This window comes from Mirounga leonina, unplaced genomic scaffold, assembly GCF_011800145.1.
Source record: "Mirounga leonina isolate KUSES-001 unplaced genomic scaffold, KU_Mleo_1.0 Mir_152, whole genome shotgun sequence".
Classification (NCBI taxonomy): domain Eukaryota; kingdom Metazoa; phylum Chordata; class Mammalia; order Carnivora; family Phocidae; genus Mirounga; species Mirounga leonina.
This window is the reverse complement of record NW_023270380.1, coordinates 15,150,046-15,162,033: the sequence shown is the minus strand read 5'-3', so window position 1 is coordinate 15,162,033 and position 11,988 is coordinate 15,150,046. Positions and strand designations below refer to the sequence as shown.

The 11,988-nt window shown below is 39.6% G+C and overlaps 1 protein-coding gene across 8 annotated transcripts in view; it reads left to right on the top strand.

Annotated features, from left to right (window-relative positions):
• PCDH15 (protocadherin related 15) overlaps positions 1-11,988 on the top strand; it is a 789,625-nt gene that overhangs the window by 678,646 nt on the left and 98,991 nt on the right. For all 8 annotated transcript variants that reach the window (XM_035008612.1, XM_035008611.1, XM_035008610.1 and 5 more), the window contains one exon: positions 7,810-7,937. In XM_035008612.1, the coding sequence (XP_034864503.1) occupies positions 7,810-7,937 (128 nt within the window). The remainder of the gene's footprint in view (positions 1-7,809; positions 7,938-11,988) is intronic.

Here is an 11,988-nt window from a genome sequence, read left to right as displayed (position 1 = left end):
ACTTCCAATACTATGTTGAATAGCAGTGGTGATAGTGGACATCCCTGCCGCGTTCCTGACCTTAGGGAGAAAGCTCTCAGTTTTTCCCCATTGAGAATGATATTCGCTGTAGGTTTTTCATAGATGGCTTGTATGATATTGAGGTATGTACCCTCTATCCAGGATTTCTCATTTTGAATTCATGGTGTTTCTACCTTGCCCCAAGTTCCCATGAAGCAGGAATGAAGGATATTTTCAGCAAAGGATATATAGAAACACTTCCAGTGAGCAGATTTAATTTTAAACCAGATTATCTACATAGTCTTTAACCATTTTCCTGATGCAGTTGAGAAGTAGACCTGTTTTCCTGCCCCATTCTATCACTATATTCTCAGCCACCAGACAGTTCTAAAAACTTAGAAAACCTTAGACATTGCCTAGTGAAATGTTAGTTCTTCCTGTGGTTTTAGGCATAAATGTACATATACCTAAAAATAAATTAAAAATTTATGCCAGTTGATCCAGATTGTCCTAGCTCCCCATAAATCACAAACTTAGAGAGGTTTAAGGATTACATTGGGTTTTTAAAATTACCCAAACTGAAGGGAGGCCATTAAGTGAAATGGTCAGGAATATCTGTTGTCAGAGGCTTGGGTCTGAATCTTCTGCCTCTTCTGGTTGTGCAATCTTAGACACCTCGTTTAATCTCTCCAAGCCCCATTATCTGCATGGACAAAATGTGGATAATCAATAACAGTGTTATTATGGGGATAAATTGAAGTAATGCACAGAAAAGCATTTAGCTCAGAAACATCTCAACTTTTTAGTAGTTAGCTTTGTCACTGTGTTAGTGTGCTCAGGCTGGTATAGCAAAATACCAGGGACAAGGTAGTTTAAGGAACAGAAGTGCATTTTCTCACAGTTCAGGGGGCTAGAGGTCCAAGATCAAGGTGACATCAGGGTTGGTTTCTGGTGACACCTCTCTTGCTGGCTCATACATGGTCACCTTAATGCATTAGACCATGAAGAATATTTAACAATAAGAAAAACCGTCATTGCCTCCAATATTTTAGAGTCCAGTGTATGTTTTCTAATCAGACTAAGCTCCCATAATCCTAAGGATGACAGTAATTATTTCTTTGATGTATTTATCAGTGATAATTAGAGATGTGCTTGGAGCTCAGAGCATTTCAGTTGGAGGCAATGTCAAGAGGAGAGGCCAACAGGCAGTGACAGGGATCTAACCCCTGACTCTAAAGAACTCAACCAAAATGGGGACAGCCATCATATGATTAATTTCAGCCTGTTTTGATGGAGTCCCACATTAAAGACGTGTGCATGCAGGTAGACTCAAGACACGGTGTCATTATATATCCACATAATCTTTCCATTTATCTTAACTCCTCTAACCTCTCTCTCTCTTATTTTAAATTGGGGTTTTTCCAGCTTCATCACTATCCACAGTTTGGGCTGGAAAATTTTTTTTTGCTGCAGGAGCCTGTCCTGTTCATGACAGGATGTTTCTCAGCATCCCTGGCCTCTACCTACTAAATTTCCCTACCTATCCTCCCCAAAAATGTCTCCAGATGAGCAAAATCAACCATGGCCGAGGACCGTGGCTTTAACTCCTTGGATCACCATCCAGAAAGTCTTTTTTGAGAACCCAGTGCAATGTAGGCAATAGGTTTTCATGTGCATAGAAGAAACAGATTGATCTTGAGAATACTAGGGGCTTCCTGGGAAAACTAACAGCCCAGAATTAATTATTGAAAGTAAAGAAAGAAAAAAAAAATACTTCCAAAGTAAATTTGGTCTAGAAAAACATGAAGTCAAGTTAAAGTTAATGGTATTTGGAAGGTCACTTACTCTTCTGAACACCTTTCACTTTGGTTAGATTGCCTAAGGGAACAGAGGCCTGTTCCTTGAGGTTCTGTTCTGACTCCTACTTTCTTTCCTGAGCTTTACTGTTAAGTAGTTCTATTTTCTCTTTCTGCAAACTAAGGAGGTATCTCACATCCCCTCACCGGAGCGGTCACTTCTGGAACTTCTTGGCTCACTGAAGTCAAAGGTGCTACCCAAAGAAGAGGTTCTCTCCTACAAAATTGGAGGAAAAAATGTCAATTTGGGGGAGGGAAATGAGGCACTGAGCCCCCAAGTGCATAGTAAGAGTATAATGTCTTTAACCAAAACACATACCAAAAAAAATCTGCCCCCCAGCTTGTAATGTCCTTCATCCCCTGTGGGCTCCTCCCAATCCTCGAGTGGTCTCACCTGGAAGGGGAGGGCAGGTAATGTTGCTCTTCTCACACTGTTCTCCCATTTCCATTTTCCTGTTTTCCCTCTGCCTTTTTCCATTTCTGTTGTGTGCTTCACAGCTACCTTAAATAAAGGATAGAGTGTTGACGAGAAAAAAAAAAAAAAAAAGATTGTGCAAATACTTCTGAGAAGATAAAAAGTGGATTTTCTTAAAGGAATTTAAATCAGAGTTGCTTCCAAGTTTCTGCCTTAGAAATCATCAAAACCCAACTTCAGTGGAAGATCAGGATATAGTCCTGAGTCCTTACACAAGTGTCATGAAAGTATGTAACCCAAGGAAGCTTCTGGTGTCATGCACATGGCATGTCCATGGGTTAGAACATCTAAGTGAGCGACATTCTGGGGATTAAACCACCTGGGTGTATTTGATTTATTTTGTGACTCCCCAGTATTTATTTTACAGTCTTTGATTAGACCTATCAAAATTATTTTCCAGATTTATTCAGGTATAATTGGGAAATGAAATTGTTAAGGTGTACAATATGGTGATTTGATATACATATATATTGTGAAATGATTTACCACAATAAAGGTAGTTCTTGGATCCATCACCTTACACGGTTACCGTCCATTGACTCACCTGTGCACACATGGGTGCATGGGCATGTGTGTGTGCGTGTGGTGAGAACATTTAAGATTTACTCTCAGCAGATATACGAGGCAGTATGAGAAACTACAGTCACCATGGTGCCCACTAGAGCCTCAGAACGTGGTCATCTTGCCACTGAACATTTGTCCATTTGATCAACACCCACCCTCCATGTCCCCCGCCACTCTACTGTCATTTCCATGAGTTCTACTTGTCCCCGTTCCATGTGTAGTTGAGATCATACAGTATTTGCCTGTCTGACTTAATTCGGCAAAATGCCCTGCAGGTTCATCCATGAGTCCCCCTCCCACTTCATTTTCTACCTTAGGAACTGTATCCTTAAGATATTCTTTTATCTTCTGGCCAAATCTGACCCCTGACCATTAGAGGACGTTTCTTAAACTGAGAGCAGGTAAATTCCAGGCACATAAGGCAACATTGTGTTTCATGCAACACATTGTAAACTCATAAAATTTATTATCTTGAGGGGGAATGACTGAACTGGGATCATAACCAGCAAAGGCAAAATACTAAAATTTATTGATCAGTGAATGTATTTATGTGTTTACTTGTTCAACAAAAATGTGATCTAGAACAGGCCATCAAATACTTGTATGGTAACTGGGGAGTCCGATCATAAACACTGCACTAAAGTCATCTGGGACAGTATTGAGGGCTGTGTGGAAACTCAAACATGGGGTGGGGGGGGAGAAATGACCTGTGGGGCATCAGTGAGGGTGTCTTGGGCATGGCTGGTACCTGCAAGGTACAAAGGCTCCTTGTGAGAAATTAAAGAAATGCGAGATGTTTGCGACTGTAATCTTTAAAGTGTTGTTTGAAATCAATCAAAAGTGTTGGCCAGCAATAAATCTGAAACTTCTTTTCAGTCATGTTAGGGCACACAAATGTGCCCTTTTCCCAAGGAGCTAGAGGCAACAGCAAGCAAATGTCCATGCTTGCATCCTATTGTCCCATAATGGGTTCCAGTCTCAGCCCAACCATGTGCCAGAGAGAACACAGGCCAGCCCCTAACCTCGTTCTCATGTCAGTTTTCTGCATGAAGCTGAGAATAACAATAGTTGTGATAATAGCTCTGTCTCTTGGATTGTATTCTCCTGTACATCTTGGAACGATGCCCACCACATACCACCCAGTAACCATTAGCTCCCAGTATGGAATTTTAGCTAGACATAGGAAGACCATGTGAAAATGTGAATCTGGGCTTAAATTCTTCAACTTCTAATTAGAAATAAGGAACTATCAAAATAAGAAAATGTTTATGTTGGACAAAGTCATAAATAAAATGAAAAATATTTTAAATAGGTTCCTATAGATGTAAAAAAAGAATTATACTATTAACTACCCTTTGGTGCTGTGTTTTTTTTTTCCTATTTCAATAAAATTGTGGGGGCTTCTAGCTGGCTCATTGGGTGGAGCATGTGATTCTAGATCTCAGGGTTGTGGGGGTCAAGTCCCATATTGGGTGTAGAGGTCATTTAAAATAAAATCCTTAAGGGGTACTGGTGTGGCTCAGTCAGTTAAATGTCTGCCTTTGGCTCAGGTCATGATTCCGGGGTCCTGGGATCGAGTATAGTATCGGGCTCCCTGCTCAGTGGGGAGTCTGCTTTCCCCGCTGCCCCCTCCCTCCTGCCATGCTCTGTCTCTCTCTCCCAAATAAATAAATAAAACCTTTAAAATAAAATGACATTTTTGGGGGCGCCTAGGTGGCTCAGTCGTTAAGCGTCTGCCTTCGGCTCAGGTCTTGATCCCAGGGTCCTGGGATCGAGCCCCGCATCGGGCTCCCTGCTTGGCAGGAAGCCTGCTTCTCCCTCTCCCTCTCCCCGCTGCTTGTGTTCCCTCTCTCGCTGTGTCTCTCTCTGTCAAATAAATAAATAAAATCTTAAAAAATAAATAAATAAATATTCCCTCTCTCGCTGTGTCTCTCTCTGTCAAATAAATAAATAAAATCTTAAAAAAATAAATAAATAAAATAAAATGACATTTTTAAAAAATAAATTAAATAAATAAAATAAAATTGTGATTACACAAAACTCTAGTGTGAAATGCAGGAAGGCAGTAATGATTATGATAAAGTTATTGGGTATAAAAATAACCCAAGATGAAACTTACATGGAACTCAACAGCAAATAAGTAAATGAGTAAATATAAAATACCTATAATATTTTCTTTCCATTTCTTTTCCGGGCAGATGAGTTAGAAATCAGTTATGCAGTTCAGTAGCACAGATTTATGATCCAATTCCAGTACAATTTTATTAAACTTCAGGGTTGTTAGGCAAATGTTTTAAAAATCAAGAGGAGAAACTAACCTATATCATATTGAAAAGACGTTAGAGGCAAGAAGAAGAGCAACCAATAAAAAACTGAGAGAAGTAGGTATGTTACATAGACATATATTTATTATTATTATTATTATTATTATTATTATATAAAGTTAAAAATGCCCAAACCTAGCAAATAAAAATTACAAGAAAAATTCAAACAGGAATTCAGTCCTGTGATTATGCTCCCATCATCATGCTTGCTCTCCTCATATAATTTATGGCCTGGAAATACTATCACAATTTATTTTATGATTTAAAGCACCAAGTGAAATATGGTTAAATTCTGTATCAGTCTCAGCAAATATGGACTTAAGCACAATGATACAAAAGCATGATATCTTACATGGTAATAATGATATTTGTGAGATGAGTATTTTATAAAAGGAAATCCTGAAAAACTTCAGTCTGGTTAAAGCAGATTTTTACAGAAAATTTACACTCATTGAATATCATTAGTGTAAATAGATAGATATTTATCTAGATGTTTCTACGGATGTTAATTTTAGAGATTTTTAGTAACTACTAAACTGGTATTTTAAAATTATATTACTGGAGTCTGGGAATTTATAAAATGCATACATGTAATATGTTTATTAGCATGTAAGTGTCACTTTAAATTACAACACTGATTCTCACATTATTTTCCCCAATACTTAAGGAAATACTCGCTTTTTAAAAGATTTGCTAAAGCACAAATTGTTCCTGATGGCATAATATGTTTGTGCCTGGACCTTAATCTTCTGTCATCATCTTATAAAGTGTCAGGAGAAAAGCAGATAAATCTCAGAGCATAAATTTATTCCTTTACAGTGAGTTTAAGATCAGCCTTCACTTTCTCAAGTATTGCCAATAGGGACCATAGCTAATGTGGTCATTAATTAAGAACATAAAAAAAAAACAACGTTTAAAGGTGATATTGTAGTTTGGGATTGCTTTTGTTAAAACATATTAAATTGAGAGCTGTTAGGTCCTTTGATTCCAGAAATAAAAATGGTCCGCTAGTAAGATGAAAGTGGTATTCATTTTGGCAGAACTAGGCTGGTGGCCAACCAGGGTGCAGCTCAGAGCCCCCCCCACCCCGCACCGCAAGCGAACTCTGCCATTAGCCTTGCTTCCCTCCTGGCACCTTCTCTGTTGACCTAGCACACCCTCCTCTCGATTCTGACTCTTCCAGGTCAGGGATGGCGAGAATGAGACAAATAAGAGGGAAACTAAATGGGTAGCAGCCAGGTAGGATTAAAACCTCAGGGATGATAACTCTTGCGTCTCTGACCTTTTTCAGGCAAGGAGAAAGCAGCCTGTTTCTCAGTTCTCTCTAAGACAATGCAGGTTATTCCTTCATGCATTCAGTCAACACAGATATATTGTACACCCACGATGTGCCTGCCATGCTAGTGGATTGGTGTTAGATGTAGTCAGGGATAGGACAGAGCAACAACTTTAGGGTATTCCTGATAAATAATTTGTAGCTCAATTGCCCTATATTTGATGCTACCTGAAATATATGAAAAAAGTTCACATTGGTAAGACATCAGAATACTTTTATCATTTCAATCTACTTGTTGCAAAATGATTACCCACTTATTCCACATTTTTTCTGGATTGTGAGTTGTTTTCAAACATTTTTCTTAAGATTCTATTTATTTATTTGAGAGAGAGCAGGAGAGGGGAGGAGAGGGAGAAGAAGACTCCCTGCTGATCATGGAGCCCAACACGGGGCTCGATCTGAGGACCCTGGGATCATGACCTGAGCCAAAGGCAGATGCTTAACCGACCGAGCCACCCAGGCACCCTGAGTTATTTTTATATATCGGGTTCTTTGTAAAGGGTCATTTGTGGACTAGTGACAGGTGCTACATTTCTCATTAAAGGAATGATGATTGAGGGGGTGAGATTCTAACATTTGATGATGAAATATGTTCCTTATGGTATATTTAGTATGGTAGACATCACACACCAGTGTTGATGAGTCACAGGACAGTGATCTCTCCAGCTACATCTTTTCTGTGGGTGAACGACAGCCTGTAACATATGATTAAACTTGGTTTCTCATTGTGGAAATAAGCCCCTCACCCAACGACTGTTTACTTTTCACCCTAAAACTTTAAAACAATTGTATGTTTTTAAACTGAAAGAATATCATTGCTAGTTTTATATTTAAGGAAAAAATCTGTTTTTAGTTGATGTCAGCTTGTCTTATTTCATAAGGTGTTTATAGGTTTGTGTCACTTTGGTGTAGTTGGTGTGTGTGAAGTGTTTGTGAGCGTGAACAGTTGAATTGTTTCATTAAAATTAGCAGAACACAATACTTTAGTGCCTATTAAATCAAGTAAAATGAATTACCAAGACATTGTAATTAAAAGAAATAACAGCAAGTTTACATTATTATGCCAGAAACATCATTATCCGTGTCCTCTGTGGACCTTGGGAGATTAGACTTGCCATTCAGGAATGACTTTCTGATTTAAGCCATTTCCATTGTTTCAGAGAAAAAAAAAGAAAGTATAATAAGTATTTACTCCAGTGCATTTTTTCTGGTGAATAGCCACCAATTAAAAATATATTATTTCTTATCCTCCAGGCAATACGGCTAAAGTGTATATTGAGATTCAGGATGAAAATGATCATCCCCCAGTGTTTCAGAAAAAATTCTACATTGGAGGTGTATCTGAAGATGCAAGGATGTTTACCTCTGTGCTCAGAGTTAAGGTACGAGAAAATTTATTAAGATACGGAGCTAACGTTAAAACAAAGAGCTCAGACTCTGCAGATAAAGTATAACCATGTAGTTTGTACTGACTGAGTACTTATTCATGGTGTTTAAACAAAAGTCTGGAACTCAGATACATGGGTTTAATTAGCCATACTGCAGATTAGTTATGAGGCGAATACTGTGCAACTTTTCTGTTTTATTTTTACTACAAAAATAGGAAAAATTACTTATGATAATTTGCACTGAATAAGATATTAAATCATTAAAATGTATGGCTCCCAGTAGATTTGTATGCCTCTTATAGGTTTAATTCAGGAAAACTCCAAAGATTGGTAAAGTGGAGTTTCTAGTGGCAAATATAAAATTACTGTTTTCTAATTGAAGAAATAATGTACTAAATTATTTTTTCTGCAATATTTTTTTAAATTCAAAATCTGAAACATGTAAAACATAACACTAATAATTTTAGCACTTTATTAAAAGTTTAAAAAAACTCAGATATGTGAGAAAAAAATCACAAACCTACTTAGAATTTTTTTTTAAGATTTTATTTATTTGTCAGGGAGTGAGAAAGCACAAGAGTGGGGTGAGGGGCAGAGGGAGAAGCAGACTCCTCACTGAGCAAGGAGCCCGATGTGGGACTCGATCCCAGGATCCTGAGATCATGACCTGAGCTGAAGGCAGATGCTTAACCAGCTGAGCCACCCAGGCATCCCAGCATTTTATATTCTTAATTACAGTTATTTTTCTGAAGGTATTTTTAAGAATATTTTTTAAGTAGCATTAATATACACACATAAAACCTAAATTTCCCTGGGCAAATCCAACTGTTGGTTGCCTCTAGTTTCACTCATGATCAGTTAGTTGCCTTTCTTTTCTTGTTACCAGGAGAACCACGATTAGAACTCTTCTTACATATAGCTTTATCATCTTATGCACACGAAGTATGAAAGAGGAAAAAGAACAAGCAAATGAACATGTATAATGTGTTTGCAAAACAGCCCCTTCATAGTGCCAAAAACTGACTCCTGATCTGAATCACCACTTAGAACCAAAAGTGGTCCACAAATGTGTCAGTCACATTATATCTAAATCATATTATGGTTTGCAAGTAAGAAGCAACTCCAAAGGAGTTGATTTTTATCCTATTTTACTTCACCCCATGAAGTGTTGATTGATTCAGTTCATTCATCTAGTCAGCAAATTTTTTTGAGTACTCACAGTGCATACTGTTCTTGAAGTTGAACATAGAGCTGTTCAAAAACAAACTAAAAGAGTTACCACCCCAGTACTACAAACTAGTGAAAGAAACAAGTCACTGTTGAATAAAACTGGTAGCTATTTAATACAAAGTCCTGTGGTCAAGACCAAGACTTGTGGATTCCTAGGTCAGGAGCGTGCTGCTCATTCCACTGCTAAGTCCCTAAAGCTAGAGGGAGCTTGGAGGTCTGTGTGGCTGGAAGACTCTTTGGAGATGAGATTGGAAATGTAGCCCAGGATTGGAAATGTAGAATATGGGGTTTACCCTCAATATGTTAGAAAAGAAGTCTTTGAAGGGTTTTATTCAGAGCTATGACATAACCCAGTATAAGAGGATTATTCTGGATGTTGTGCAGGGTTAGCATGGGGGTGGTGAACAGTATTCTCAGATGAGGACCCACAGAGCCCCGTGTACTACTTTCCCAGAGAGACGTGGCAGTAGGCTGGACCATGGTGGTCGGCCAAGGAGAGGGTCAGGAGGGAGTCAAAGACAGCCAAGAGGATTTGCTGACATTATATGTGGGGCATGAGAGAAATCAAGAATGACTCTGAGGTCTTGTTCCCCATCCCTCTCCCAGGTACTGCAGTAGCAGAAATCTTGAGTTCATTCTTGGAGATTTTTAATATGGCAAGGCAGTCACAGATGCTGATCTAAATTCAGGGAAGAAATGGTGAGCCAGGATGAAATCACCTAGAATATGGGTGTAGACAGAGAGGTTCTCAGACTAAGCCCTGGCACTCACCACTTGGACATCAGGGAGAGAATCCTTCAGAGAACACTGAGAAGTCGCCGCCGCGAGGGGGCAGGAATGTCAGGAGAACGCAGTCTGCACCCTGTAAAGAGCAGACTGGTAGGAGAGGGAGTGATCAAAAGTCAAATGCTGCAAATTAGATTGCCCGGTGGATCTTCCCCTGACCGTTTATGGTAATGAGAGCATTTGTAGTGGAAAGAAAGAAAAATAAGCCAAACTTGAAAATATCCCATTAATAAAGGGGATTTTTCAAGAGGCCTATAGATCACTGTAGTGAGATACTTGTGAGTGATATAATTTGATGATGACATGTACTTCAGAGGAACTGGGAGAAGGTGGCAAAGGAGGTAGAATGACATTCTAGAAGCCTTCATTCAGACAGAGAGATACCTGCCATCTGTCTGCCCCCAGGTTCTGTGCCTGGTAAAGTATGGGGGCCGCTGTCTGAGACAGCTACAGAAAGCCATGTCTCCTGGGGGCGGGGGGGCGGACAGCATGGGGGCGAGAAATCCAAAAGCAAAGTTAATAGTCTGAGAGAAGGCTGGGTATTAGGGGATATTGGTAATGATGGACCGTGAACTCCAGAGGACCCCTGGGAAAGTCTGGTAGCAGAGGTGAGGTGGGAATCTGGGTCATCCTCGTGTGTAAAGGGCTGTGTGGGCAGGAGTATCTGGGTGGTGACAGGTGCTTTGGGATGAACACGTGGACTTCCTGTGATGAGGTAGAGAGGCTGAGACTGGTCATTTCTCCAGGATGACTGAGAACTCTGAGGGACACCCCACCCTTCGATTTATTGGGGGGTACTCATGCCAGGGAGAGGGGTTCTTTCCAGGAAGCAAGTTTTATGCAGTGTAATATTCCACATGAGGGAAAGAGGAGGAATGGAGAGAGGAAGGGGGAGGGGAGAGGACTTTAACAGTGTATCGATGCAAGTATGTGCTGTAATAATCAATGCTGTTAGGAAAGCACCAGTTGCCACATGGATTCAAAGGAAGGAGACATTTCAGTTGGTGAAAGAACATGAACACTCTCAGAGGGATGAAGAATTTGAGTGGCACTGAAGGGGGTTAGATTTTCTCCCAGGGAAGCTTAAATGAGGCAGAGCCAGAGTGTCTAAGCAGAGGAAACAGGGAGCCAGAAGCCAGAAGGAAGAAGTGCAGAGTGTGTTTGTGGAGCAGTGATTGGAAGCAGGGAGCTCGGGAGGTGATGGGAGTAATAAATCTTAACTGGTGGACACTTGGAAGAGCTGCCTTTAACCTTGATGCCTGGAATCTAAATTTAAATTTAAACCTAAATCTAATTTTTTAAATCACAATTTAAAAAATTGTCTAACGTGTAGGGAGGGGAAGAGGAAACATACTATAGAATTGACTAAGAAAGGTGAGACTTTAAAATATAGGTGGGGGCGCCTGGGTGGCTCAGTCAGTTAAGCTTCTGCCTTCAGCTCGGATCATGATCTCAGGGTCCAGGGATCGAGCCCCGCATTGGGCTCCCTACTCAGCGGGAAGCCTGCTTCGCCCTCTCCCACTCCCCCTGCTTGTGTTTCCTCTCTCACTGTCTCTATCAAATAAATAAATAAAATCTTTAAAACAAAATAAAATATAGGTGAATAAGACTATACTCAACTAGCTTAAAATATGGAGAGTGGATTAAGGGCCATCCTAAAAATATGTGAAGGTAAAGGCAACACAGTGAGAGCATTATTAAAATGAATTCTGCAATATAAGTGATAATAAAAGAAAGTTGTGTATATATGCTCTGAAGCAGCATATCTAATATGTTTAGAGACTGGTTCCAAGTTCCTTTTTTCAGAAAATATATATTGCATTCCTAGCATGTGCTGAAAATAAGGAGGCGAACAAAAAAGACCCTCCCTCTGCCCTTACTGAGTTAACATTCTAGTAACTAGACAAAAGACTAAGTAAGTCAGTCTTTTATTTACACAGACATGTAGAGATTTGGTTTCTGGCTCAAAAATTTGATTGTTCATGTCACGTTAAAGTACTTCATAGGTTGTGTCAAAAGGACACAGAGC